The following is a 26539-nucleotide window of genomic DNA, read 5'->3' on the forward strand; positions in this document are numbered from 1 at the left end:
GGGCTGGTTGGTGGTCTTGTAAAAGTGGGCTATGTGGATCAGTAGGGCCACTGTTTTGACCAGTGAGTTCCAGGTAGAGAATCACTTAAGTGATCAGCAGTAAGGTTTCCAGTGAGAATCTGAGTGGTGAAGCTTCCCAACTGTGAATATCTTTCCCTGTCCATTTCTGGGTCAACAAGCTCAAAGGACTTGGGTACATCTTGATGGATTTAGTCTGGCTTGTAGAGGAGCCAAGTTGTCTCAGCAAGACATGCTTGGACTGACCTAGAGGCGAGGTCTGCTAGATTGTGTTTGGCGGGTATGTAGAACCACTGTTTTGGTTTTGTTGACTGGTGGATGCGCTGAACTTGGTTATGCGCATATATGTAGAAGCATTTGGTCTCATTGTATGTGTACCCAAGAACAACTTTGCTGTCAGAGTAGAAATTGATAGTGTCTGGATTGAGATCTATTTCTTTGAGGGTGTGCTCTACCATCTCCATTGCCAACACTGCCGTACATAATTCCAGGCGGGAAATAGTAGGCTCAGACTGGGGGGCAAATTTCTCTTTCCATGTAATGAAACCCGAGTTGACCTGCCCATCTCCATCAGCAACCCTGAGGTACAACACTGCTCTGATGGCCTTGGTGGCTCAGAAAACACACAGCTGTATGTGTTCTGCTTTGGATAGAGAGGTTGCTGTGTAGGGGTGTGGAATATGCAGCAGCTTCAAATCTTTAAGTGACTCTCTCTAGACTTTCCATTCAGTGATTCTCTTCTCTGGAGGCAGTGTGTCCCCGTCATAGGTGTCCATAGTCAGCTCTCGCAGTAGGGCTCTACCCTGAATAGCCACAGGGGTCACCAGGCCTGGGGGGGGGGGGGTGTCATACAAACTATTTACTGTGGACAGGACTCCATGCTGGGTGAATGGCTTGTCGCTGTCTGACACTGCAAAGGTGAATAGGTCTGTTGCTATTTCCCAGCATAGTCCTACACTCTGTTGCATGGGTGTGGTGTCTTGGCTGAGGTCTAGGTCCTTTAAAACCTTTGCATCATCTTCTGGATGAAATGGCTCCATAACAGCAGGATGGTCCGAAGCAAGCTTATGCAACCATAGGTTGGATTCACTGAGAGATGCTTTAGTTCTCTTTAGGAGATCGATCACTTTTGCGGCAGTAGGTAGAGGCGCGAGCCCGTCATCGACATAGAAATGTCTCTTGATGAACTGTAGTTTGTCAGCACCATGTTTACGTGCACCTTTTTGAACAGCTCGCCTGAGCCCATAGATGGTGACGGCAGGCGACAGACTGTCCCCAAAAAATGTGGACTTTTATTCTATAATTGATATCCTTGGACAGATCGTTGTCTCTGACACAGGAACCTCAGAAAGTTCTTGTCATCTTCTCTAACGTGAAAGCAGTGGAACATTTGTTGAATGTGAGTGGTTATGGCAACTTTCTCCTTCCTAATGCAAATTAGAACTCCCAGAAATAAATATCAACAGAGAATCCCTGAAGAAACCAACAAGGCTGAGTTAAACGCTAGCATAGAAACAATACCTTCAAAAGTTACTTTTTCAGTACAACTTTCACAAATATTTCATTAACACATATTGTTGAACTGCTTATTGATAAATTCCAGCTTAGAGGCAATGCTTTCTATGGCACAACAGGATGGCAACAGATGAACTTTTTGTGCTCTGGTTGGGCTGAGATCCAACCTCCTGTGGCTTACATGTGCTTTCTCTTCCTACTTCCTATCTACAAAGGAAGTTGTCTCAAAGGGCTGTGTAATTAACCAGAAACGTTGTAGAGTAGTAGTAGTAGTAGTAGTAGTAGCAGCAGCTGTAGAGGGCGCCAGACACCTCACTACAGAATGTAAATGCCTGGAGGGCAGAATACCTCTTCTTCTTTTTTTTATACATTTATTTCTGATTTTTCCCTTTTTCCTCCCAATTTAGTGGCCAATCGATCCCCATTTTAATTTAAACACCCACCCTCGTACTGCATGCGTTCGCCAACTGCATCTCTCCGGCCGGCAGTCTCGAAGGAGACGCCTCCCCACTTTCGTGACAAGGCGACTCCAGGCCGAACCACTGTTTTTTCCGACACACACAGAGACGCATTCACGTGACGAACACAAGCCGAGTCTGCCCCCCTCCCGAAGACAGCGTTGCCAATGATTGCTGCTTCATCGAGTCCGGCCATAGTCGGATCTGACGAGACCAGGGCGCGAACCCCAGTCCCCAGTGGGCAACTGCATCGACACAAAGCCGATGCTTAGACCGCTACACCACCACGGACCAGGCAGAATACCTTAAACCCAGCGGCCTCACTATTCTGTTCCTTCTCTCCTCTTTTTTCTAATCCACACTTAATCTGTAGAGAAAAAAGGGCTCTCCTGTTTGATGTCGCCCAGAAAATTCGAGGCCAGAGGCACTGATCTCCAGTCATGAAGTACAAGGAGTGCAAACGGTCGATGCTGTGCAAAATCCACAAAATTGATCTCTATCTTTATTTAGCAGTCAATTTGATGACAGATGCAGGCTATTTTTTTATTTGCCAGCCATTTTTGTAGCTCTTAAGATTGTATGTCAGCAGCTGTACACAAAAACTGCCTAGTGTTTGACAGACCAGCAATGAGTGTTTCTCACTGACCATTCTGATCCTTTGCAAATGAACCTCATGACAACTGTTATAGTGTGTAGAAGATAATTACCCGCCTTGCCAAAATATATTCCAATCTCATTTTTGCCAAAGAAAACCAGGATGTGCAGTCAATGATTACATGTGCGGTCAAAACATTAAAAAGACCAGAAATTGTAATTTTAGTACACTTTAAAATACAGTTCAGACATGGGAAGACTATTACTGCCTTCCAAAAATAGTCAGATATGGGAAGGCTGATATCTCACTGACCACAAGGTATTTGTAGTGTCCAAGCTCAAAAAGATTACGTGATTCAAAGAAAATGGCTACATTACATACAGGCTAAACAATTCTGCTAATTGATATCCAGCGTGAGAAGGTCATTATTGTAGAAACCCATAGCAATATTTTTCTGTGTTGAAAAGCTATGCCTGTTAAGTTAGCTAATGTTTCATGAATACCCCATTTAGTTAACACCTTTCTCCATGACTGTAACAGGGTTTATTATCATGCCATGTAGGAAATTTGACTGAACAACACATATTAATAAAAATTGTCTTGAGATTTTTATTATTGAAAGTGTGCTCTGCCCTGCATGACACTATGTTCATGTGACATCCAGTAAAGGAATAACAGCCTTTCAGTTAAGTCGAATTCTGAGTTTACTAGTCATAATTCTGACATCCAGTGACATTCCATTGTACTTTTCCTGTTCTGACTTTCCGAGTTCTGTAGCAGAAGAACAGTATTGTGTCGCATAGGTGAGCAAGACAGGTTATTATCAGAGTAAAGTGATGTTGTCTGCCGACATCACCATAAGTAATATTACAGTTGATGATCTCCCTTGTTTGATTACAAATACAACCACAATGACCAATTGCAATGCTGCAAAACAGAGAAGCAGGCTTAGGTTTTGAAAAAAAAAATCTCAATATTTCCCAGTCAAAAAACTAGCTGCAGGACCTCACCAGCTAACAGTTTGTGATACCAAATTTGTGATTACCAGCAAAATTAAACATTTCGTACTGTCATTAAAATGTTTCATCTTTAGATGAAAAATAAAGAGTTGCCTAGTATCAGGGTGCACAATTTGCAAACATACACACTCGTTTGCCTTTTGAACTTTTTTCCCTCTTGTATTTGGTTTCTATGTAAAGTGGACCTAATCTTAGGATAGTTCACCCCCAAAAAGAAAATTCTATTATCATCTACTTACCATCATGCCTGTAGAGACCTGGATTAACACGCTGTTTCCACACGTCACTGAAGGAATTATCCATCAAAATGCTTTCTTCTAAATAGCTGCAGTGGATGATGGCAAATTTGTCGGAGTTCCAAAAATGGCGAGAAAAGAACACAAAATTACTCCGGCTGGCCTGTGAGGCACAATCCAAGCACTCTGAAGCCATCTGGTTGATCTGGGAGTGGAAAAAAACAAAATTTCAACCATTATTTATTGCATATCTACTCTTCCTTCCTTGCAAAACAAACCTGGCATGGGCACGTTAAAGTTCAGAGACAGAGTTGTTGCAAGAATTTTCTTTCTTTCTTTTTTTTTTTTTGGATCTCCCTCCCTTTTTCTCCCCAATTGTACTTAGCCAACTAAACCATTCTTCCGAGCCGTCCGTCGCTGCTCCACCCCCTCTGCCAATCCGGGGAGGGCTGCAGTCTACCACATGCTTCCTCCGATACATGTGGAGTCGCCAGCCGCTTCTTTTCACCTGACAGTGAAAAGGTTCACCAGGGTGAGCAGCGCATGGGAAGATCATGCTATTCCCCCAGTTTCCCCTCCCCCCGAACAGGCGCCCTGACTGACCAGAGGAGGCACTAGTGCAGTGACCAGGGCACATACCCACATTCGGCTTCCCACCCGCAGACACGGCCAATTGTGTCTGTAGTGACACCTGACCAAGCCGGAGGTTACATGGGGATTCGAACCGGTGATCCCCATGTTGGTAGGCAATGGATTAGACCGCCAAGCCACCTGGACGCCCCCAAGAATTTTCCTTTTGAGGCTGTGAACCATCCCTTCAATTTATTTTGAATCTAAGTCATATTTCTTAGCAGGAATTTTGTTAAGTCAAATTTGTTTTTAAACATTACAAAATCGTATTGTTTTAACAACTGTTTTAAAAAATGGAGGAAGAACGTGTTAGGCTTTGCACCTTGGACCATCTCAGTAAAAAATATAAGGGAAACACTGTTGTATAGCCATTATAATACATCATTTATAGTATAGATAGATACCTACCTTTATACTGCCGATAGATAGACTGATAGACAGATATATAGATAGAATAGCATGTAAAATTCAAAAATGTAATCGATTTACATTTATCTTTTGCAGCATATTTTGAAAAAAATGTTAAAAATGACAGATTTATCGTTTCGTAGCAGAAACGTCTATTTTTTTCTTCTCTGTACCATGTTGCTCTGTGCTGCAGTGTACCCAGAGCTGTGTGGTGGTTGTTAGCTGGCTGTCACGGCAGAGAAGTTGCCGGAGATGCGATACAAATAGTCCTGACACTAAGATCATTCTAAGTCCTCTCTTGTCCCCATAGCCCCAGGTAGACAGACAGTGGGGACAGAAATAACAAGAACAGCCGTCTTTGTGTTTGTTTGCATCAGGCTTTGATGTTTTTGTGTCCTTTATCTGTATCAAGAACGTATTGCTATAAACAGCATTTTCTGACTTTAGAGAAATGGTAAAGATGTCAAAAATATATTTACATATACTGTATATGATCATTCTAATAATTTTCCCTGCGTCTTTCACAGACAGCATGTCAGATTTAAGCCATCCAAGCTCATATATTGGTTATATTTCTGCTCGGAGACAAGTCAGAACCAAGTCGGTACTCTGAAACCCAACAATGAGTTGGTGCTTTTGTTGGAGTGCTGTAATGTTGGCGGCCAAACTCATATTTATACATATTTATCTGGCAATGCTGCCATGGAAGTGTTCAGCTCTCGATTTGGAAACCAAATTAACGGTTGGAAGCTTTACAAGCAAACAAAAATGTTTTTGATACTTTCTACTGCTGGCTTCAGATGGCTCAAACACCACTGTAGTTACCACACATCACCATCGATTTAAGTGAAATGAAGAAGACAATCTTATGGGTTGTGACTGTAAGATTCAAATTTTGAACTTGTGTGAGAATTAGACCGTCGAACCAGCCAAGAAATTTCTTTCCTCTCACTCAAAGTAAAAATTGCAAATGATATGATAATGCTGTCCACTGTGGTGAAGAGGAGTGTCTCAGTGCTGCTGACACAAAATTTTTCACCTGCAGTGAACCATAGAGCTCTCAAATTAGGAGCAAGGAATGACACCTCTCATTTGTCAGGTTAAGACTAATATAGTGCTACTGCATCTGGAGCTTGCATTTTGACCTCCATAGACGACACCCATTCCTTAACCTTCAGACTGATTTTAACCCACACCACTTGATGGCAAATCTGGACCCTTGCCCAAGACGCTAGCCTTATTACTCATCATCATCATCAACGGCAGTCACTCGGGGTTGAGTATGACTGTCCTTCTTCTGGGTCTTCAGGTGGGCGTAGAGTCCGACCCTGGAGCCGCATAATGGAAGGACACAGCTTTTTATGTGGAGTGGCTGATGCACTTGCAGCCATCACACGGTCCTTGGCAGGAGGTGGCCAGAGTCTAATGGCATAGAGAACCAAAACGATTGGGGACCACCCTCTGTTGCAGCCTTCAATGCTATTGTGACCTTGAGACATCTTTCACAAGTTCTGCCATTGGACTTTGTTGGATTGTGCTTCGTCTGGAACCTCCCTTTTGACCTATCTACCTTGGGTGACCTTACAAGGAGCCAAGCTCAAGACAGCATAGCTCTTGGGATCATTGGTACACACAAGCTTCTCCACCACAGCAAGGTGGCGATCCAGGAGAAGAGCCTTATTACTAAACCTAACCTGGTTACCATTAAATGGTTAAGTCCTCCTTTAACTTAAAAAGCTCATCCCTTAGGTTCAACTGGTCTTAACAAGTATAACATCAGCAGACATACAAACACACACACACACATTTTGCTCATACACTCACTTCCTTGGTATAGTCAGGATGGCCTTTACCTTAATCCATAGCACTTAAATGATTAAGGCTTAGCCCAGCTAGTCAGCCTCATAGGCCAGCTCTGCCGCTGTGAATCTCATCAGGTCCCATTCATCACCCTCGTCTGTCTCCACCTCCGGCCCTCGATCACATCAGCCTGCTATTGACCCACATGCACACCGATCTATGTACACGCAGCCAACAGCACAAGCCACCACAGCAGAAAGCTATTGTCTCAGTCGAGACCACAGCAGCCACACAGTCGGACAACCAGGGCTGAGAATGTTTCTTCCAAACGCGTCTTCTCTCACACAATGACGACCAGTGTGCGGTTTGCTGAAATTCAAAGCCTCACTTCATTGTCTGCAATGCGACTACCTGTGGTGAGACACTGTCAACCCACTGATTTCTGGCTTTGTTTTGATTTTGAGCTATTTTTTCCCCCTTGGTTGGTTCAATGCTCCATTAACTAAATCCTTGACTTTGTGACTTAAGTATTTTTTTAAATATGTAAGGGATATGCAGTTTAGATTTCTGATGATTTATCAAATTTTGTAATCAGTTTAGGGTTTTTTCACGTGCAAGTAAAGCTTCCTTGTTAAGTTTCAGAGGGTACAGGAAATGCTTTTGGCTACAAGTCAATTCTGGTTATCAACGGTATCACACTGCCCTCATTTTTCCAGTAATCATATTTCTATAAGGTTGGATGCAATTCTTCGTTTTGTGTAAATTTTCCAATCTATAGTATATTTGGCCAGGTGATTCCAAGGTGTACACTCGCAGATTTTCAACTTGCTCCTACGATAAGCTTTTCACAACTTTCCAAACTCGCCATAGCTGAAAATTAAAGGTACAATTGTTTGATAGAAATACAAACACCCAGAATTTTTTCCCCCAGAATCCAATTCAGTTTACCGTTTTTACACCACTGTTTAATTTGTACTGTTAGATGGGCCGCCAGTAAGCAGTACCTCCAGAGACGACAGATTGTCATTTGCTACGAGAAATTTCCATATCACTACAAATTTTACCTTACACACACACGCAGACACCTGTTTGCAGAAATACTGACACAGATGGCGACACCGACACCCTCACCTATTCCTATGTGCACACATTCGTACAATACACTCTCCTGCATAGCCATATTATGGAAACGAAAAGAGGGATGGTGAAACACAACAGCAAGTAATTTGTTGGCAATAAAAATGCCAAATAATAGAAAATATAAGGTCCATATGATACCTCCGCCCCCTTAGTCTTTGTTCCCAGCATGATTCCATATCTTTCTTTGGCTCTCTGAGGGCGTTATGCACCTGTCTCTCTATGCTCCACCTTAAATGTATGAGAAGATGACACCTCTGCAGACTCCACCACTCTCCATTCCATCTGAAAATACGTGCTCTTTAAATGGTGTCTGCTCCACGCCAAGTCCCAGAGCCTTACTGAGGCCTCATGCATGTCTCTCTGCCAGGGACGCCTAGCGAGAGGCGGTGGTTGAGGTTGATGTTCAGCTGAGGCTTGTTTTCTTTGTGGAGAAAAATAAGAGAGCAACACTAAAATGGTGTAGGCACCCCATCTACACATCCGTGCCCCTGATCGCCCCCTGAGAATCGTCCCTTCCTCTTAAATGTAAATCAATCCCGACTCCCCTAGCCTGATGGATCCGTCAGTATTTACTGACAACAAACTGACTGTAGATCAATTCCTATGAAAGTAGCATTCAGCCGTGGTACACAGCCCCCCATCCCTGTGACTAATCGATTCGCGGTTAATTACAGCGATGACGGCGGACGGCATCTCATTAGGAGAGCAAGGGTGGCATCTCTGGTGGTGTCAGCAGGCGACGTGGTAAACTGGGGGGCTTAAAACAAGTTTGGGCCTAATCGGGCCATTGTCTTGGTTCTGCTTGAAAGGATCACCAGCCCCGCTAAGCTCCTTGGGGTACCGGCCGTCAACAATTACTGTACTGTACACGCTCTCTTCTATTTTCACTCTTTTTTTTCCCAGTCTTTGCGATACCCACTTAACAGCCCTGTGTTTTGTTTTTCTCTCTTGATTTTCAGGTGATGCTTTTTTCTCCATAAATAGGTCCTCCTCAATTATTTTTTTTCCCAAAATCTGAATCATTTATCCAACAAATACGTTCAGACACACGAGGAATTTGGTTTTGCACATCGCTATCTCAACACACAAATACACACAGTGAGAATCACAATATCATAAGACAGTCGGGGGAAGAACTAGAATAAATAGATAGAATATTTACATCTACCTAAAACTGCGCATTGTAACCAAGTGTAATGTTCAAGTGTAAACCGGTGTATTGCTTTTTCAATGATATTTCTGGTGTTTTTATTCTTAAAAATTTACTCAAAATCAGAATCAGAATCATGTTTATTGGCCATGTAGGTTTGCACATAGTACATGGAATTTGACTCTGGTTTTGAGTAAATTTGGCTCTCTCAGTGTATTTATTGTGTATTTACTGTGTATTTAATCTATAGAATTGGGCATCCAGGTGGTGTGGCGGTCTATTCCATTGCCTACCAACACGGGGATCGCCGGTTCGAATCCCCGCGTTACCTCCGGCTTGGTCGGGCATCCCTACAGACACAATTGGCTGTGTCTGCGGCTGGGAAACCGAATGTGGGTATGTGTCCTGGTTGCTGAACTAGCGCCTACTCTGGTCGGTCGGGGCACCTGTTTGGAGGAACTGGGGTGAATAGCGTGATCCTCCCACGCGCTACGTCCCCCTGGTGAAACTCCTCACTGCCAGGAGGAAAAGAAGCGGCTGGTGACTCCACATGTATCGGAGGAGGCATGTGGTATTCTGCCGCCCTCCCCGGATCGGCAGAGGGGGTGCAGCAGTGACCGAGATGGCTTGGAAGAGTGGGGTAATTATTGACCGGGTACAACTGGGGAGAAAAAGGGAGAGAAATAAAAAAAAAATTATAGAATTGGACATTTGCTTCTCTTAAGTGTTTGGTGTGGACACTGGACGACTTGTTAGGAAGCATGTTGTTGACTCACCTGACCATCCAGTATGATTCTAGTGTACTTGCAAAACAAATACAACTGCGCTGCAAGGTTTTGAATAAATAAAGAGGACTCTACTAGTTCTCTATCTTATACCTCCCATTCACATTGTAGAAATATAGTGAGTTACACAGAGTGGAGGGGACACCGCAGGAAAACCACTTGCAGGACTCAATGAAAACTCCGACCAGGAATGGTCCAAAGTATACATTTCCTGAAGAGGGACCCAGTAAACCCAGTGCTGAAGGGCAGTGCAGGATTCACTTATGTGGCGGGACAAACACGATGGAGACAGAGATGGACAGAGCGACAGAGACCCAGAGACAGAGGCACACAACCAGAGAGCTTGTAGACCCCTAGGGCTTCTCTCCTATCTGTCAGTGTGTCACAGTGATTTGCCCTGTAACCGATCCATGGACACAGAGTCCATGGGTCAGCTGTGACAGGGTGCTTGCGTGTGTAGACAGCTGTGTTTAATTGTATCTGTGTTTATCCTCATAATTTGTCAACAGCTGTCTGTCTTCATCTCTAGAGAGGGGCAGCGGTGTGTGGGCCGGTGTGAGGGGGTGGGTGGTGGGTATGTGGTCATTTGCTGCTAATGAAGTGAGATTCAGGTAGAGACGGAGTGAAGGGTGTCAAGGGGTGCGTGACTGCGATATGTTGCCATGGCAACAGTCAATAACAGTTCGTCTGTGTGATGGAATTGCTTGTGTTGGAAGGGCAAGGGAGGGAGGAAGTGAGAGGGTTATGGGTGTGTGTGTGTGTGTGTGTGTGTGTGTGTATATATATATATATATATATATATATAGCGGGGGTTTTTCCTGGAAACTGTCAATGGTGTTGATAAATGTGCTCAACAAATGAGGAGCAGAATATCAAGATAGATGTAGGGAAAAAAAACTTTTAATACATAGCAGTACAAGCTTGTTTCGTGCTTCGCACATTTACCGTTTTTTTGTTGAATCACATTAGCAGCCGATGAGTGCGTGATGCACGAAACAAGCTTGTAATGCTATGTATTAAAAGTTTTTTCCCTACATCTATACTGATATACATATTCTATCCTCTCATTGGTTGCTGTCCACCGTAATTAGGCATGTGACGCGGGTCAATGTAATATCTATATAGATTGTGTGTTTTTCTTTGTTGTTTAATCACACTGGCAGCTAATGAGTGTGTGACGCATGAAACAAGCTTGTACTGAAATGCATTAGTTTTTCACCGACATCTATCTAAATATATATATATATATATAGAGAGAGAGAGAGAGAGAGAGAGAGAGAGAGAGTAAGAGCGAGAGAGAGGAGACAGAGAGAAGTCAAACTGAAGCAGTTGCCATAGTGACACCCATTGCAGCTTACCATGTATTTCTTTTTTGTGTGTTTCTGATGCAAAAATCTAAGTGTGAATGTTGTTTGTGTGTGCTTGTTAGAGAGATTCACCACCTCTGCTGTTCTTTGTTTGCGTGCTTTGTGTCTGCACCACGACTGCACACTCGTGCATAAATTGGATCCGTGTTTCAGCAGATTTTTCACATGTATGTGAGCAGGTTGTTTTTCAAAGCAAGACAAACTTTCTCTCTGTCTATTTATCCGTCACTCCTTCCCTCTGCCTCTCTTAACAGATGCTACCGTTGTTATTTATGTGGTTGTTCTGCGCTATTGCTTGCTCATATCCCCAGGCCAACTCTCTCTCTCGCGTGCGCGCACACAGACACACACACACACGAGCCAATAGGGGCTGTCAGCGTGCCAAGTCTTCGATGCCATATGCTGCGTTAAACTCCAAGCAGATGAAGGAATCCACTCGCTCATTCACAGGGGGTACTGGAGTTCAAAGGTTAACAAGACCACTTTTTGGATCTCCTTGCACATTTACAGCGTTACGTGAATTTGTTGAAGCGTCTCACCGACAACAGAGGAGATCTGTAACTTTTGACTTTTAGAAACCACAAAGTCTTGAGTTGTTTTGAAAAAAAAATAATAACCCCAATATATTCTAGTACATGCAAGTGCTTGAGAGAAGTTCCTATGATTGAGGAGCTTAGTGGGAAATTAGTCAGAAACTAGAATACGAAACATTGCTTTTGTATTGCACTCTGTTTTCTGAGTTTGCCTGGGATATACTGATTATATGAGTGACTGCCCTAAATTTTTACTTGATTTGATACCCAAATAATTTGAAAGCTTGAATTTTATGTTGTTTTTTCCTATTATATTCATATTTCCCGAAGTACAAATTGCACTACCCAAAAACGTGTTGTTTCGAGGAAAAAAAAAATCGTCCTAGTAGTGTAGTGGTCTATTTCGTTGCCTACCAATAGGGGGGTCGCCAGTTCGAATCCCTCTGTTACCTCCGGCTTGGTCAGGTGTCCGTACAGACACAATTGGCTGTGTCTGCGGATGGGAAGCCGGATGTGGGTATGTCTCCTGGTTGCTGAACTAGCGCCTCCTCTGGTCGGTCGGGATGCCTGTTCGGGGGTGGGGGTGGATCTGGGGAGAATAGCGTGATCCTCCCACGCGCTACGTCCCCCTGTTGAAACTCTTCACTGTCAGGTGAAAAGAAGCAGCTGGCGGCTCCACGTGTATCGGAGGAGGCATGTGGTAGTCTGCAGCCCTCCCCGGATCAGCAGAGTGGTCGGAGAAGAGGTTGGTTCGGCACGGAAGAGTGGGGTAATTGGCTGGGTACAATTGGGGAGAAAAAGGGGGGAAAACATTTAAAAACAAAAACAAAAACATAATTTCATTATACCAGTCGCATTTATATGGTGGTACAGTAGTGATGCATGGGTCTGGGTTTTTAATACAGCACCCACCAGACCCATTATGAGAGCCAATCCGCACCACCCAACCTGCTAAAATATACATTAACTAAACACCTGAACCCGGCGGCACGGTGGCGCAGTGGTTAGCACGGTCACCTCACAGCAAGAAGGTCCTGGGTTTGAGCCTCGGGGTAGTCCAACCTTGGTGGGTCATCCCAGGTCGTCCTCTGTATGGAGTTTGCATGGTCCCCCTGTGTCTGCATAGGTTTCCTCCGGGGGCTCCGGTTTCCTCCCACAGTCCAAAGACATGTAGGTCAGGTGAACTGGCCGTATTAAATTGTCACTAGGTATGAATGTGTGTGTTAGTGTGAGTGTGTGGGCCCTGTGATGGCCTGGCGGCCTGTCCAGGGTGTCTCCCTGCCTGCTGCTCAGTGACTGCTGGAATAGGCTCCAGCATCCCCGCGACCCTGAGAGCAGGATAAGCGGTTCAGATAATGGATGGATGGATGGATAAACACCCAAACCCAACCCGACCCCCAAATCTCCAAATTTAGCTTAGGCTACAGTAAAGTGAGCAGTGTCATATCACCATTTAGTTTTTGTGCTGTTTGCCCAGCATAATACACTGACTGCAAGCCATAACCTGTTGTATATTAGCCTAATAGCGTCCGGGTCTCGGCTACTAAATAAACAGACAAATTGTTCCAAATGGTGTTTGGTGCGCGTGCGCGCGCGCGCACACACACACACACACAAGCCTCTTCTTTCTGACCCCAAAAAAAAGTTTTGCCGGTGTTAACAAAAGCTACGGATACCATTCAGGAGGTCGGGGGCTGTAGGTGAGGCCTCAAACACGTGCATTGACCAAAACCACGACCGCAAATTGATGATAAAGCTGCTTGCGCGCGCGTGCATGCGTGTGTTTGAGAGAGAGATGAAGTGACTGAGAGCGGGGAAGAGAAGGTGGACTAGTAATGCATAGCCTAGCCTGTTGCTCATAATGTTTCTGTAAATGATTTATAACTTAACTCAGAGCGGTACTTTGTCACTTTTGGACCTGCCCACCCAAACCTGTAATATTTTACAGTCGCTTACCCGAACCCGTCAGACCCGCGCATCACCATGGAACAGTATTTTCAATCGAGTCACAAGATTAAACAGTGCCGTCTAGTGGCCGTATATGAAATGCAGTGTATCGCCTCACGAGTAAAAAAAAGAAAAGAAAAAAAAGCCACAGCCACTTATAGTCTAGGAAATACGGTAGTTGAAAAGCACACTAAAGCTTGCAGATATTTACAGCAGTTAACAGTCATTTGGAAAATGCTTCGTCAGTTAATTAAAACTGAATATGGCAGTACAGTATTTCAAACATGAAAATACAACTTTACTTCCAGACACAAATCACAGATCTGCATTTAACACAAATGCACATAATTTACACAGATTTCAAATGGCACAAGTTGCAGCCCACAGGAGAGCCAACACTTGAAATAAACCATGACACACTGGATTTTTTTCCCTCTATAACATGATTACGTTTCATTTCTTTCAAATGATGCATATGCCATTTTGGCACGGGAAAAACTGTTAGCCTTTTTTTGGCTTAGCACAGAACAGGGGCAGTTAATTGACAGTAAACGATATGTCAGCTTTTTGGGCAATTCCAGTGGGCAGAAACAGCCAAATATTTTAACGATGTTGTTTTAATTCCAAAGGAGCTGCCATCGCCAGAAAGTATCTCATTAGATTTTTGCATCTCTGTCCGAATACAGCCTGTTGCTGGACAGCGAGAACTGATGGTATAGCACTGTGTTCAGCTTGTCCACCCCGCTGACAAATGTGTCGTTTGCTCAGTACATTATGATCCTACACAGTGAGCAAGACTACGTGCAAGGAGCACATACAGTTATTGACTTTTCTTTTTCTTGTCTCTATTCTCTCCGCACTATCTGGTGTGTGTGTGTGTGTCTTTATTTGTAGATATCCGTGACCGCAGGAAGAAACCGGTGATGCTTTTTATCCACGGGGGCTCGTACATGGAGGGCACCGGGAACATGTTTGATGCCAGTGTCCTGGCCGCCTATGGCAACGTGATTGTGGTGACCATGAACTACCGGCTGGGCGTGCTCGGTGAGTGATTTACAGAGGACGCTGCGTTGTTGGTCAACACAAGCAAAGACAATGAAACATACAAACATGAGCACTCACATACACATGCATATATGCGCATGCATGGCTGTACAGGTGCACATGTGCACACACACTAATACACACACACACACACACACACACACACACACGAAAAAGAGCTCAGTTTCTCGACAGAGTCATCAGTCGTGTTTTAAAATGATTGAGTAGTCCTTGATGGATGATATCAACAGAATCCAGTCTGATGGAAACCTCCCCAAGCCCTCATCATGGAGAGTTTACTTCCGAAAGGACTTCCTTTTTTGATTAGCATAGCCTATATGCTGAGATTGTATGATTTCCCTGTAGTCTTGTGATATCTCGGATTTGCAAGAGCGAGGTGACGCAAACCTCGACCATGTACAAAAGAATAAATAAATGCACTATCTCCATTCTTGCATCTGACAGATGATAAGTTAAAAAAATATTATCTCGTTCGATGTCAAACTGCCAACAATCCAATATAAATTTGGCTTCTTGTAGTGAAGGGAACTACACAGAAGGCGTACTTTGATGAATCTCTGCTTTCAGTTTCGAGTAATCGCCTCTTCATTACAACTGCTGTACCTGAAAATGCATTCTCTATTCAAAAAAAAAAAATCAATCCAGTGGCTTTGATTATTTCAGAAATCACTGGTAGAATACCTTGAATAAGCAATTAATCAGCAATACTTGTTTTCACTGATGCTTGCCTTGAAGAGAAAATGTTATGCCTCAAGTATGCCATCTCATCTATCCGGCCATATATATTCTAGACTTTTGATCGAAAAGCTGATAATTTAAACACTTGAGGGGAACGTATAAATTGTAGACACATTTACATGAACTTTTACACATTTACAGCAATGGCCTGTTAATTAAAAAAAAAAACTGAACTGAATGCAAAGCCCTATCATGGGGGGCAAATGTCAACTTGACAATCCATTAATCTTTGGTGGGGTTGGGCATTTGGAACTGTTTTCTAATTCCTTTCACATAAAGGAACACCATACAGGCGTAGCTTAACGAGATTCATCGCTTATTTGTTTTGAATAAAGTCTGGCTAATTGTAGCTCACTGTCATCAGTTTTTGCGCATATACTTCACGTACTTGGTGAAAGGTGTGTTGTATTGAAAGAAATGTAATGCCTGTACTCTAGGAAAAGGGCGCCGCAAAGGGATTTAGCACAAAAGAAGTCCGTAGTGTTTTCAGGGAAAACACATATGCATGCTGTAAATGTTCCTCTTTGAGAATTTCGCGTTAACTCACTTTTTGTGTAGGTTGGCCTCCAATTATTGCACAATGACAGACAGCAGCCATGTCAGAGCAAGTTGCACTTTTAACAACTACCTAGCATTGGCTAATTGCATATTGTAAAGAACTTCTTTCTGTTGTACAAGCAACAAGTGGTGACAGCCAGAGAGGATAGAGCTGGCTGAAACTAAAAGTCAAGAGAAAAAAAATAGATATAGCCTTCATTGTTCCAAAGAAATATTCTTTTCAAAGCCAGTATATGTACAGAACCATACAGAAAACCACACCGAGATGTACAGATGCATAAACAAATAACTTTCATAAACACATAAGCACATAGTGTAACATTCACTCACATTCCCAGATAAATCTGGCTCTATGCAAGGTCAGCGAGGCAGTTTGTTTAGTGCTGCTATGGCAGAAGGGACAAAACTTCTGCCAAAGCAAGCTCTTGTCCATTTCAGAGTCTGCAGCTGCAGAGTATCTGCAGCTTGACGGCAGTAGTGTAAGATATGAGTTGAGGGGGTGATCGGTGTCATTCACCATTGTGAGTGCAAGGTGTGTGATGGCTCTGTCGTTCATGTCAGAGAGGTTATGTGTAGGGGAGTGGATGATCATGGAGGCAGCATGTGTGATCCTGGTAAATGTGTTTTTGTTGGGAGATGGTCAGCACGGTACAGAAACGGGGAACAGTACAGCAGGATGGGTTGGATTATGCTTTTGTAAAGTAACAATAGGAGGTGGGGGGCAACAGAAAGTGCTCTGAGCTTGTGGATGACGTGGAGTCTCTGCTGGGATCGTTTATGGATATCAGTTATATGTTGATCAAAGCTGAGTTTACAGTCTAAAACGAGTCCAAGATATTTGAAGTTATTAACCTGTTCAACTGTCATGTCGTGGATGGAGATGGGTTCAGTACAGTGGGGGGTCGTTTGGTGTATTAACGACCAGTTCTTTTGTCTTGTCCGCATTCAGATGAAAGTACTAGTTGTCCGTGCACCATTGTGTAAAATGAGAAATGGAGTGTTGGTAAGCTGTGATAGAGTTATTGCCATTACGTAGTCCCAGTATGGCAGTATCAACAGAGTATTTGTAGTAAGTGGTGATGGGTGAAGGGTTGATGCAGTATAGATAGTGCAGAAAAAGGGACTGAGGACACAGCCCTGAGGGGCTCCGGTGTTGGTGATGACAGTTGATGATGTTACTGTGACTATTCTTGCAGCCTGTGGTGTGTTGCCAAGGAAGTTGTGGACTCAGTGGAAGAGGAGTGGCGGGATGTTGAGTGACGTTTCTTGTGACATCAGTGACGTTTCTTGATCATCTGGTGGTGTTGAATTGTATTGAAGGCACAGCTGAAGAAGTCTATGAAGAGAATTGAACAGAAGTTGCCAGGTGATTCCAGATGTTGGAGGAGGGTATGGAGGAGATACAGCACAGCATCCTCTGTCTGTTGTGGACTGTTGGCTGACAGAATGGTGTGCAGGATCTTTCTTTTTTTTTCTTCAGGCATTTCATGGCTATTTGGGTGAGTGTGACTGGTCGGTAGTGGTTGGGCTCAAAGGGGTGGGATTTCTTGGGTACCGGTATAATGGTGGATGTTTTCCAAAGGGTGAGAATTGATGCTGCCCCACAGTATCACTGAGGCAGAGAGCTTGAGCACCCTAGCCGGGATGCTGTCTGGCCCTGGTGCCTCGCCAGGTTTGCACCTGCCCAGCTGCTGTCAGACATCCTCCATTGTGAAGGGTGGGTGTGTGGGCTCGTGAGAGGGGAGGGCACTAATCAGCTCCTCACAGGCAGCAGAGTGGTTTTGGATATCAAACCGTGCATAGAAGGTGTTCAGAGAGTTGCCAAAGGTGGTGGGGTCTGTCATTGTGGAATGATCTTGAATTGATTTTTAACCAGTTAGTGTTCTTACTTTATGAAAGGTTTGTTTTGTGTTCAGGTTGCTAAACTCCTGCTCCAATCTGTCCTTATATTTGAGTTGGGCCTTAATAATGTCATTCTTGATCTGTCTGTTAATTGTTTTAAGGGAAGCCCAGTCCCTGTGCTGAAATGCCTTCAAATAATCAAAAGTGATGTTAAAAATGTCACAAATTATACTAATTCCAAAGGCAATATTGACCTCCTTCAGCTTGGAGAACTTTTGGATTATACAGTCTTCACCGACAATATCTGAAGTCCCAAGTTTAAATTTTTACTCTCACTAATATTGTACACCCAGAATTACTCCCACACCCCTCCCAGATAGCTGGGACATTGTATTACTCACTTGAACAGGCCTTTAAGTAGCTTAAAAGGACTTACAGTCTGCCCTACTTTCTGTCAAAGTTCACACACATCAAATGCTGGTAAACTTTTTTTATACCCACATTTTAAACTTTTATACGTACTAATTCATTACTGCAGCAACAAACTTACTAGACAGAGGCTTATGTTTGTTAAAGTTTTGCCAAGAGTTCTTCTATCTGAAAAGCCCATTGTTGATTGCCCCAGTCTACAGAGCCATGCAACTGTTAGTGAGTTATTTGCTGGGTATATCTCTTGGTGACAGCGTTTTATGGTGCAGAAATACAAGGAAGAGGAATGCAAATCAGATACAGACCCGGCATTTTTATAAGCTCAGAAATACACCTCGCAGTTTCTCACTTTAACTGCACACCATTGCCCGGCACCTCCACCTCTAGATGTCTATTTCAAAGCTTTATAATTCACTGGACAAAATTGAGGTTTGCAAAAAACAGCAACACGGTCTCATTCCCATCTCGTCAAATACGGCAGCTTGGTCAGTGGCCTTATGCTTCAAACTATGATGCTCGAGGTACCCCTTTAGAATCAGTTTTGCACGTGCAAGGCTGTTCAATAGATATCAATGGTGTGGTGTTCCAGTCAGACAAAAAACAAAAAAACAACCCAGTCGCCAGCATAAAATGTTGGCATTTTACATTTCTGCAAACCACGCATACATTAGTATGTTGACGTTTCTGAACCAAAAATACGTTCCATATCAACATTTCATCATATAGTCAATGAGCCTGCATCCATGTCACGACTGTCAAGATTATGGCTATGAAAAGAAAAAAATGGCTGTCTTCCTTTTATTTCCCATGGAAAATGCAATATTTTAAGATGGGTTCTGCATTAAAATGTGTTTTGACGGGTCCGCGTTGGTGTAGCGGTCTAAGCATCAGCTTTGTGTCGATGCAGTTGCCCACTGGGGACCGGGGTTCGCGCCCCGGTCTCGTCAGATCCGACTATGGCCGGACTCGATGAAGCAGCAATAATTGGCAATGCTCTTTTCAGGAGGGGGGCAGAGACGGCTTGTGTTCATCACATGAATGCATGGCTGTGTGTGTCGGAAAAAGCAGTGGTTCGGCCTGGATTTGCCTTGTCACGGAAGTGGGGAGGCGTCTCCTTCGAGACTGCCGGCCGGAGAGATGCAGTTGGCGAACACATACAGTACGAGGGTGGGTGTTTGAACTAAAATAGGGAGCGATTGGCCACTAAATTGGGAGAAAAAAGGGAAAAAAATCAGAAAAAAAAGTGTTTTGATAACATTTCTAGTGAGAAATGTCCATTTTATTTTCATATGTATCATGATCATATGTATATGATCCTTAGTTTGTTAGTTATTACAAAGATTTCTTCAGGTCTCACCAGAAAATTGCTTCCGACATTGAATACAACCCCAAAATGCATTTTTACAATACTTGCTAAAATATCCTAAATAAATCAACATATTATTGCATATCAACATAGATTTTCTTTCCTGGATTATTGAGCATGCATAAAGACAAATCAACATATGTATGTTTTTTTCAAATAAACCACCTACATGCTGTGTAATTTATTTTCGGCTGCAGTAAATACTTGATATATTCTGTGGCTATATATTTTTATGACCTATTTACAATGCTATTTTGCAAACCAGAAGTACTGCAACTATGGTGCTGATTTGTATCAAGCTGCATGACATAGCTCAAGGGAATTATAGTTCTTAAAAATATTAGTTTTTTCCTATAAGTGGAAGTTGTAAATATGGAATTGAGAGTACACTGAGGGGTTAAAGGGGATGGGAAACACATTTGTGTGATCACATTTTAAATATCTAATGGGTGAAAATCAACTTCGACCATATTTGACAGTGCCCCGAGAGCTCTGTATTTGCTTTATTCCTATGACAAAGTTTTAATTTGAAAATTTCATGGACACAGCCTTAACCAGGGCTTACTTTCTTTTTATGCAAAGGGAAGTGGAGCCTACTTCCCATTTCATTTTAGATTTAGTGTCACCCAAACAGATTATCAACAGAAGTGGGTTTACTTTAGTGGGAAATAAAGGTCGGCATTGCATCTGCACCTTGCACTGGCAAACTTGTTTGTTTGCCCTCCGCAGAAGAAATTAAAAAAGGAAAGAGCGAAAAAAAGAGATGATCACACAAACTAACATTCAAATTGACTCTTACGGTGTGCACGTCACTTTCCATAATGATTACCTCCAAAAATCAAATATACACAGTATGTATGGGTGATGTCATTCCCACCTTCCTTGGAATCTCTGGACCCCTGCTCACGCTCTCTTGTTCTTGCCATTCCATTAGCACCTTATATGTGCTTTTAGTCCACAACCTGTGACGCTTTCGTCACATTCTTTCAGTCAAGGAGAAAGTAAATTGAGAGGCAGCGATCCATTTGTATGCAAAGGGAAAAAGCCACTGCCATCCCCACAAATATGAGAGCCATCCAGTGCAATTTGGCCAGGATGGGAGAAACGTGAGTAATCTTTCTCCCCACGCATCCAATAAGATGGATGACGTGTCACTTCACCACACAAGTTGTACAACGTGGGGGTGAGGAGCAAAGAATGTATATCATTGGGATAGGATACCTATTAGGTCTTCTCAGGCAAACTAACCTTGCATCACAAATCACCATCACATATTGCACAGTGTCAGATGAACTGGATCTGTTTGCCAGCTGATGGCTCTGGCAGCCTTGTACATGTTCAGAAGGAAACAGTTGACAGCTTAATAACCTGCAAAACGCTGTTGTCTTCAAGGTCAAATGTAGTTATTTTGTGGAGCCTTGTGGAAATGCTTTCAGAGCTTTTAATTGTCAAGAAAATATAGATTAATCTGGGAATACTGCCCGAATTTCTGTTAGTCTTGACGCATTGAACCCGACATTTATTTTTTATGAAGCCTGCACCCTAGTCAAGGTTTTTATCATATCCAGATTATTGAAACTGAAGTTGGAAGGGATGAAGCAGGGCTTGTTCTAGGCTACAATATGCTGCAAGAGAGCCCCTTGAAATACACTATAGTCTTCTGCAATTTGGTCATTGTGTCCAGTTGATATCATCCTTTTTCTCTTTTTTAGTGCAAACAAAATAATGTAAGCAACTACAAACCACCTTTCAGCTCTTTTATTGTTAGCTGTTTAAATACAACACAATAAAAGTCCTTTGGGAGGTACCTTTCTCACAGCCAGCACCTTGCAGTGTTGTTGATTACAGCTTTAACTATTTGTGATTGGCAAAACAATAGCAAGCTTCATTTTTAGCGCAATCTTTTTTTTCTAGAAGTGAGAAAACTGAGGGAATTTGAACAGGGCTATATATTTTTTCCAACTAAGCTACCGGTCACGTTCCAGTCCAGCCCCCTACAGTAGTGCTGCATTGGTCTATTTCCCTCCACTCTATCCAATGTGGCAGCTGTTGCTCTGAATACAAAGCCACTCCAGACAGGGGGTGTCAGTTCCCACCAATTTTTTTGTTTGACCCTATTATGTCTGCACCAGGCATCCTTACTTCCATAACAGTCCACCTTCTGAACAACAGTCCTATTTATAAAATGGTACTAACTGCTTATTTAACTGCACTTGGACGGACCCATGACGAAAAAGCATTATATCTGAATGAAACTGAAAGGTCAGGCAGGATTTAGTGAACAGAGGAAGTTTGATTTGACCAACAGGCTATAATGTCCGGGTATTTTCAGAAAAATGTGGACATTGACGTGCTATTGGCTAATTTCAATTTGGTGATAGAAAACCACTTGCCTTTCCCCAGTCTCACTCCCCATTCATGGACGGTTTTGTTGATGAATGCCTGCAAGTGCAAGATAACATTAATAAAAAAAAAATTATTGCATTTGTAACTGTGGCATCTCTAGCATGGAAAAGATGGATGGGCACAATAAACTGTATGGGCAACATCCGACTAGTCAATGAAACTACACACAAACCTACTTGCTCAATGAATCCAAACTCAAACACACCTCAATGAATGAAATCACAAATGCACATATTAACGTAATGCAGTGCAAGAGTTAGCGGAAGTGGAGACAGGGATATGAGTGATGTCATCAATGGCGGCATTTGATCTCACACAACTGGTATATTACCTTGTTATACAGCATCACATTACAAATCCAAAGTTATCAAGGAACAGGGATTAAATTGGGATTTATTATGTGTGTGTGTGGGGGGGGGGGCTCTTTGGTTTCAGGGTTGCCATGGGTGCACGTGTGCGCGCAGACTACAAAATCTGATTGATATAATTTGACAAACTGTAAATATGATATAACAAGATGAGATGACCCTCTGCTCTAAAAACTACAATGCTCATCAGTCATTCTAGATACTGTTGGCAGTGTGCAAAACTACAGATGATGATAATAAAAAAAACTTTCTGCATGTTTAGTCTCCTGTGTATCTGTATCAATGGTGTTGTTACCACTAAAGAAAACAATAATAATACCAAGTATTATGACTAGAACAGTCTAATAGTTACATTAATCTGGAATTAATTTACATCTTACAAACAGGCTGCCAACACATTTTCAGATTTCCAAACCTTTCCATGACTGTTGTCTACCAAAAGATTGGCGCAACCTGCTGCAAACTATCTTGTGTTAGTATCTGTGTAGGCTTCGTTAGCCGATGACGCTATATCCAATCAGATAAACACTCCCCAAAAAAAAACCCCACCACGGCAAGGGTATCGATTTACATGAAGTTTACTGAGAATCTTGTGAAACTGCAAGCAAGATACAGACAAGGTATCAGAATTACGAAAACAGCATTAAACGAGAAACACAGAACAGGTTACGGTGAGTATCTAAGCAGACAGCATAGAGGTGCGGAGCTAGCCTAGCCTAGCCACAGTCAGGTAGCACAGATAAAGAGCTAGCCTAGCTTAGCTACATAGTGCTAAGGCTACCGTAAAATATATACTTGGACACAAATTATCCTGCTGGTTATATTAACATATATTGTCAGACGAACTGAACTTACAGACGTTGCTTTAGCTAGCAGAATACAGACGAACGGCGTTTAAACTGAAGAGCTCAATGGCGACGGCGGCGAGTATCGCGAACCATGAGCTTGTTTCCGGAAGCCTGGTTGCTATGCTAAAGTCCGTCTTAGACCTTGCACATGAACTACCACGGGGTGGTGCTACTACGTAAGATAAACCAGCGATAAACAATTTTAACACATTAAGCTACCTTTGTAAGGGTGGAACAGTATCATTTTGTAAAATCGAAACATTGTCTAAGCATAAAATCAGAGCGATTTACATTCTGTTATTAGACCTGACAGTTTCTGATCTATTTTTCTCCCTATCTTGTCAGTCACCTATGTCGCATAATGGCCTCCAACACTAACCTGATTAAAACGAGATGGTTCATATCAATGGGGCAGCGGCCATGAGCTATTTTTAGCCCTTCCCGACCGGAACCGGAAGCTTCGCAGCAAACGGAAGTCAGACGTCGGGTGCACTAGACTACATTAGAAGTAAGCAGTTTGTTGTAATTTTCTTCATTTTTTGCGTTTAGTTTTTGTTTTCTTTTGCCGTTTTCACCTATTTTTTCTAATGTGCCATGGTGTACATAAAACATTGCTGATATGGGGAATGCAATAGTGACTCCAGAGACGCGGAAAGTCCGCATATGGTGGGTGTACAGTTCCTTAATTTTCCGCAGCGTTTGATCCTAAAATGAATAGCCAGTACACCACCAGCTCAGAGCTCAACGTAAACAAAAGCTTCACTAAGAAACTCGGCCAGAAAATCTGTGTTCAAGACCGACATGCATCAAATCACATGTATTATGGAAGTCACACATAATCTAAACCAATATACAGCATATTCTTTAATGTCTGGTACAAAGGAGAATTTTCTCTTCATTTGGCTATATACTACAAAAGTTCCGATTTTAAATCAAAACAACTTCGTATGTGGATTTTCAGCCTTTATTAGAGTGTTTGTATAAATATCGGATTCACATCCATGGATGAATTACACGGGATCTATTTATTTTTTGAACTTACTAATTATTTTACATATTTTCATTTTTATCTTATCATCACTCTCTATCTGTATCCATATTTCGGGGTGTGGGAGTCATGCTAAAAATCCTATCTCTATGTGAGAGGGTGTAGTGGTGTGTGTGTACAGTGAATTATAAATGTAAGATGTATATCTTATTGCGGCACTGGGTATGAGTTGTTATTTTTGTCTCTCTTGTTATACTGTAAACATGGAAAATGAATAAACAGAATTTTCAAAAATAAATAAATATCGGATTCACTATTTAGAAACTAACACTTTTTAAAAAAATATATAGTCCTAGTATTTCAGACCACTTAAATTATTGGGGCAAGTTAACATTATAAAATAAAATAAATATTAAAAAGTTAATAAAAGCTAATAAAACAAGTCCACTAATTTAACTGTAATCAAGTGTTCATAAAACCATGAGCGGGGGCTGGGATGCAATCAGTACTTTGTCACGGTGCTCCCTGGCCAGTCTGCTACTGACAGGGTCAATAATAGAAGCTAAACGTTGAAAAGCTGTACTTTAACATCAAATGAAATTGTTTGATTTCAAATCTGAATGTATGTAGTAGCCTACATAGCCAAATGAAGAGAAAATGGGAAACCTTATGCTGTGTGACAGCTGGCACACCCCCTCAACTAACCGGTCAATCAACTCCTGTTTTTTTCCTGTGCTCGGCAGTCCACGACATCTTTTTTTAGTTGCAGGTTACTGTGTACCTCAATCTCCGATGTAAACTTTGCACCGGGAACATCATTCGGGGTTAATATTACCCAGTAGCGGACCGTGCATTTCAGACGTAGGCCTTCGGTTAGAGGTCACCTCATAATTACCTAAAGGCAGCCGTCATATCGCCATGCTACAATGTTTTAGTCGCAAAAGTGGTTATCATCGCAATCATCACCATCATCAAGATATTTGACACTTTTCACTTTCACAACAGCGACATCTTGAGGCGATATGGTGTAACGTAGGCCTTACTGGAAGTTATGCCGCTGGGCACATAAATATGCTATCAAGAAACTCAACAAACACGTCCCAGCCAGGCCGCTGGGCATAAAAACAATCAAACATTACGCAAATCAGCTAACTGTACAAAAAAATACATTTGACTCACCAGTGTTGTCTATTTGAAGACAAAATCCATTCTCCTTTCTTTCTAGATGAAACGGTCGATCACACGGTCATAGAGCACTCCTTTGGCTTTTAAATCCGTCAGAATGTCATTTTCAATGGCAATGGAGGCCAATGCTGTGAGTCGTGTCTGTCCCGTTGTATTCCTGGAATACGTTTTTATTCTTTTAAGTGTCTGTGAATGTTCTAATTCATCCAGGTCATGGTTATCCAAAGGAATTGAATCGAGTGCAACTGAACGTGTATTCCGGTGGCTTAGTGAAATGATCATTACGGAACGGATAAAAGCACTATTTTTGGTAGGATGGTTCCTTAGGGCCAGTTATTGGATTTTAGGGTAGGAGCCCCTGGAAAATCTCAATTTAAAATATCAAATTGCAACACTGTCAATGTCAATGAAGTATCTGAAAATCCGCCTAGTATTTTTCAGACAATATGCATCATAAAATCATCAAATCACTTCCAAATGTGATAAAGTTGGCCAACTTTTACAGAAATAAAGTCCCCAAACATTAAGTATTATCAACAACACATTTAATGCAATGATGAATACAAATGAACATGCATCTTAATGTGAAAACATGGGGTAGAAGAAGTGAGTTACTGTTTATTGTGTCTATCTGTTACAGTTGCATTTGCAAAGAGGTGAGCAGTCCAAATTTCCAGTGCTGCATTTGCAAGAGCTACAATCCCCTTTACATGAGCATCTGAAGAGCTCTCTGCAAGCTCTGGAGACCTCAGGAATTGTTAGCCAGACTGGTACACATGATCCCGATTCCTTGGTCCATCCGTAGCTCTCTGGAGAAGGAATGGCTTGGTGGGTTTGTGTACTGGTGGTCCAGATGCCTGCTTGGTAGACTGCCCGTTTCACGTGCTGGAGGAGTGCATTCTGGGTAGGAGGTAGTTTCTCCATTGTTCTATTTTCTTCACAGAAGAGTTCTTTTCTTTTTTGGTTAATTGAGTTCGAAGGACTGGATTTGTCATACAGGATGACAGTCAATCTTTCAAGCTCACTGAACTGCTGGCTATCTACGTTTAGTTGCTGGAAGGGATGCTTTGCCAGGTCGATGAATGTTTCTGTGGCAGCATCATAGGCTTGCCAGGCCCGCCAAGCTGACTTTTTACCTTTTCCAT

At 42.5% G+C, this 26539-nt stretch overlaps 1 protein-coding gene across 3 annotated transcripts in view; it reads left to right on the forward strand.

Annotated features, from left to right (window-relative positions):
• Positions 1–26539, forward strand: part of nlgn2a (neuroligin 2a) — a 194540-nt gene that overhangs the window by 75334 nt on the left and 92667 nt on the right. For all 3 annotated transcript variants that reach the window (XM_056299973.1, XM_056299975.1, XM_056299974.1), the window contains one exon: positions 14496–14645. In XM_056299973.1, the coding sequence (XP_056155948.1) occupies positions 14496–14645 (150 nt within the window). The remainder of the gene's footprint in view (positions 1–14495; positions 14646–26539) is intronic.

This window comes from Lampris incognitus, chromosome 20 (assembly GCF_029633865.1).
Source record: "Lampris incognitus isolate fLamInc1 chromosome 20, fLamInc1.hap2, whole genome shotgun sequence".
Taxonomy (NCBI): domain Eukaryota; kingdom Metazoa; phylum Chordata; class Actinopteri; order Lampriformes; family Lampridae; genus Lampris; species Lampris incognitus.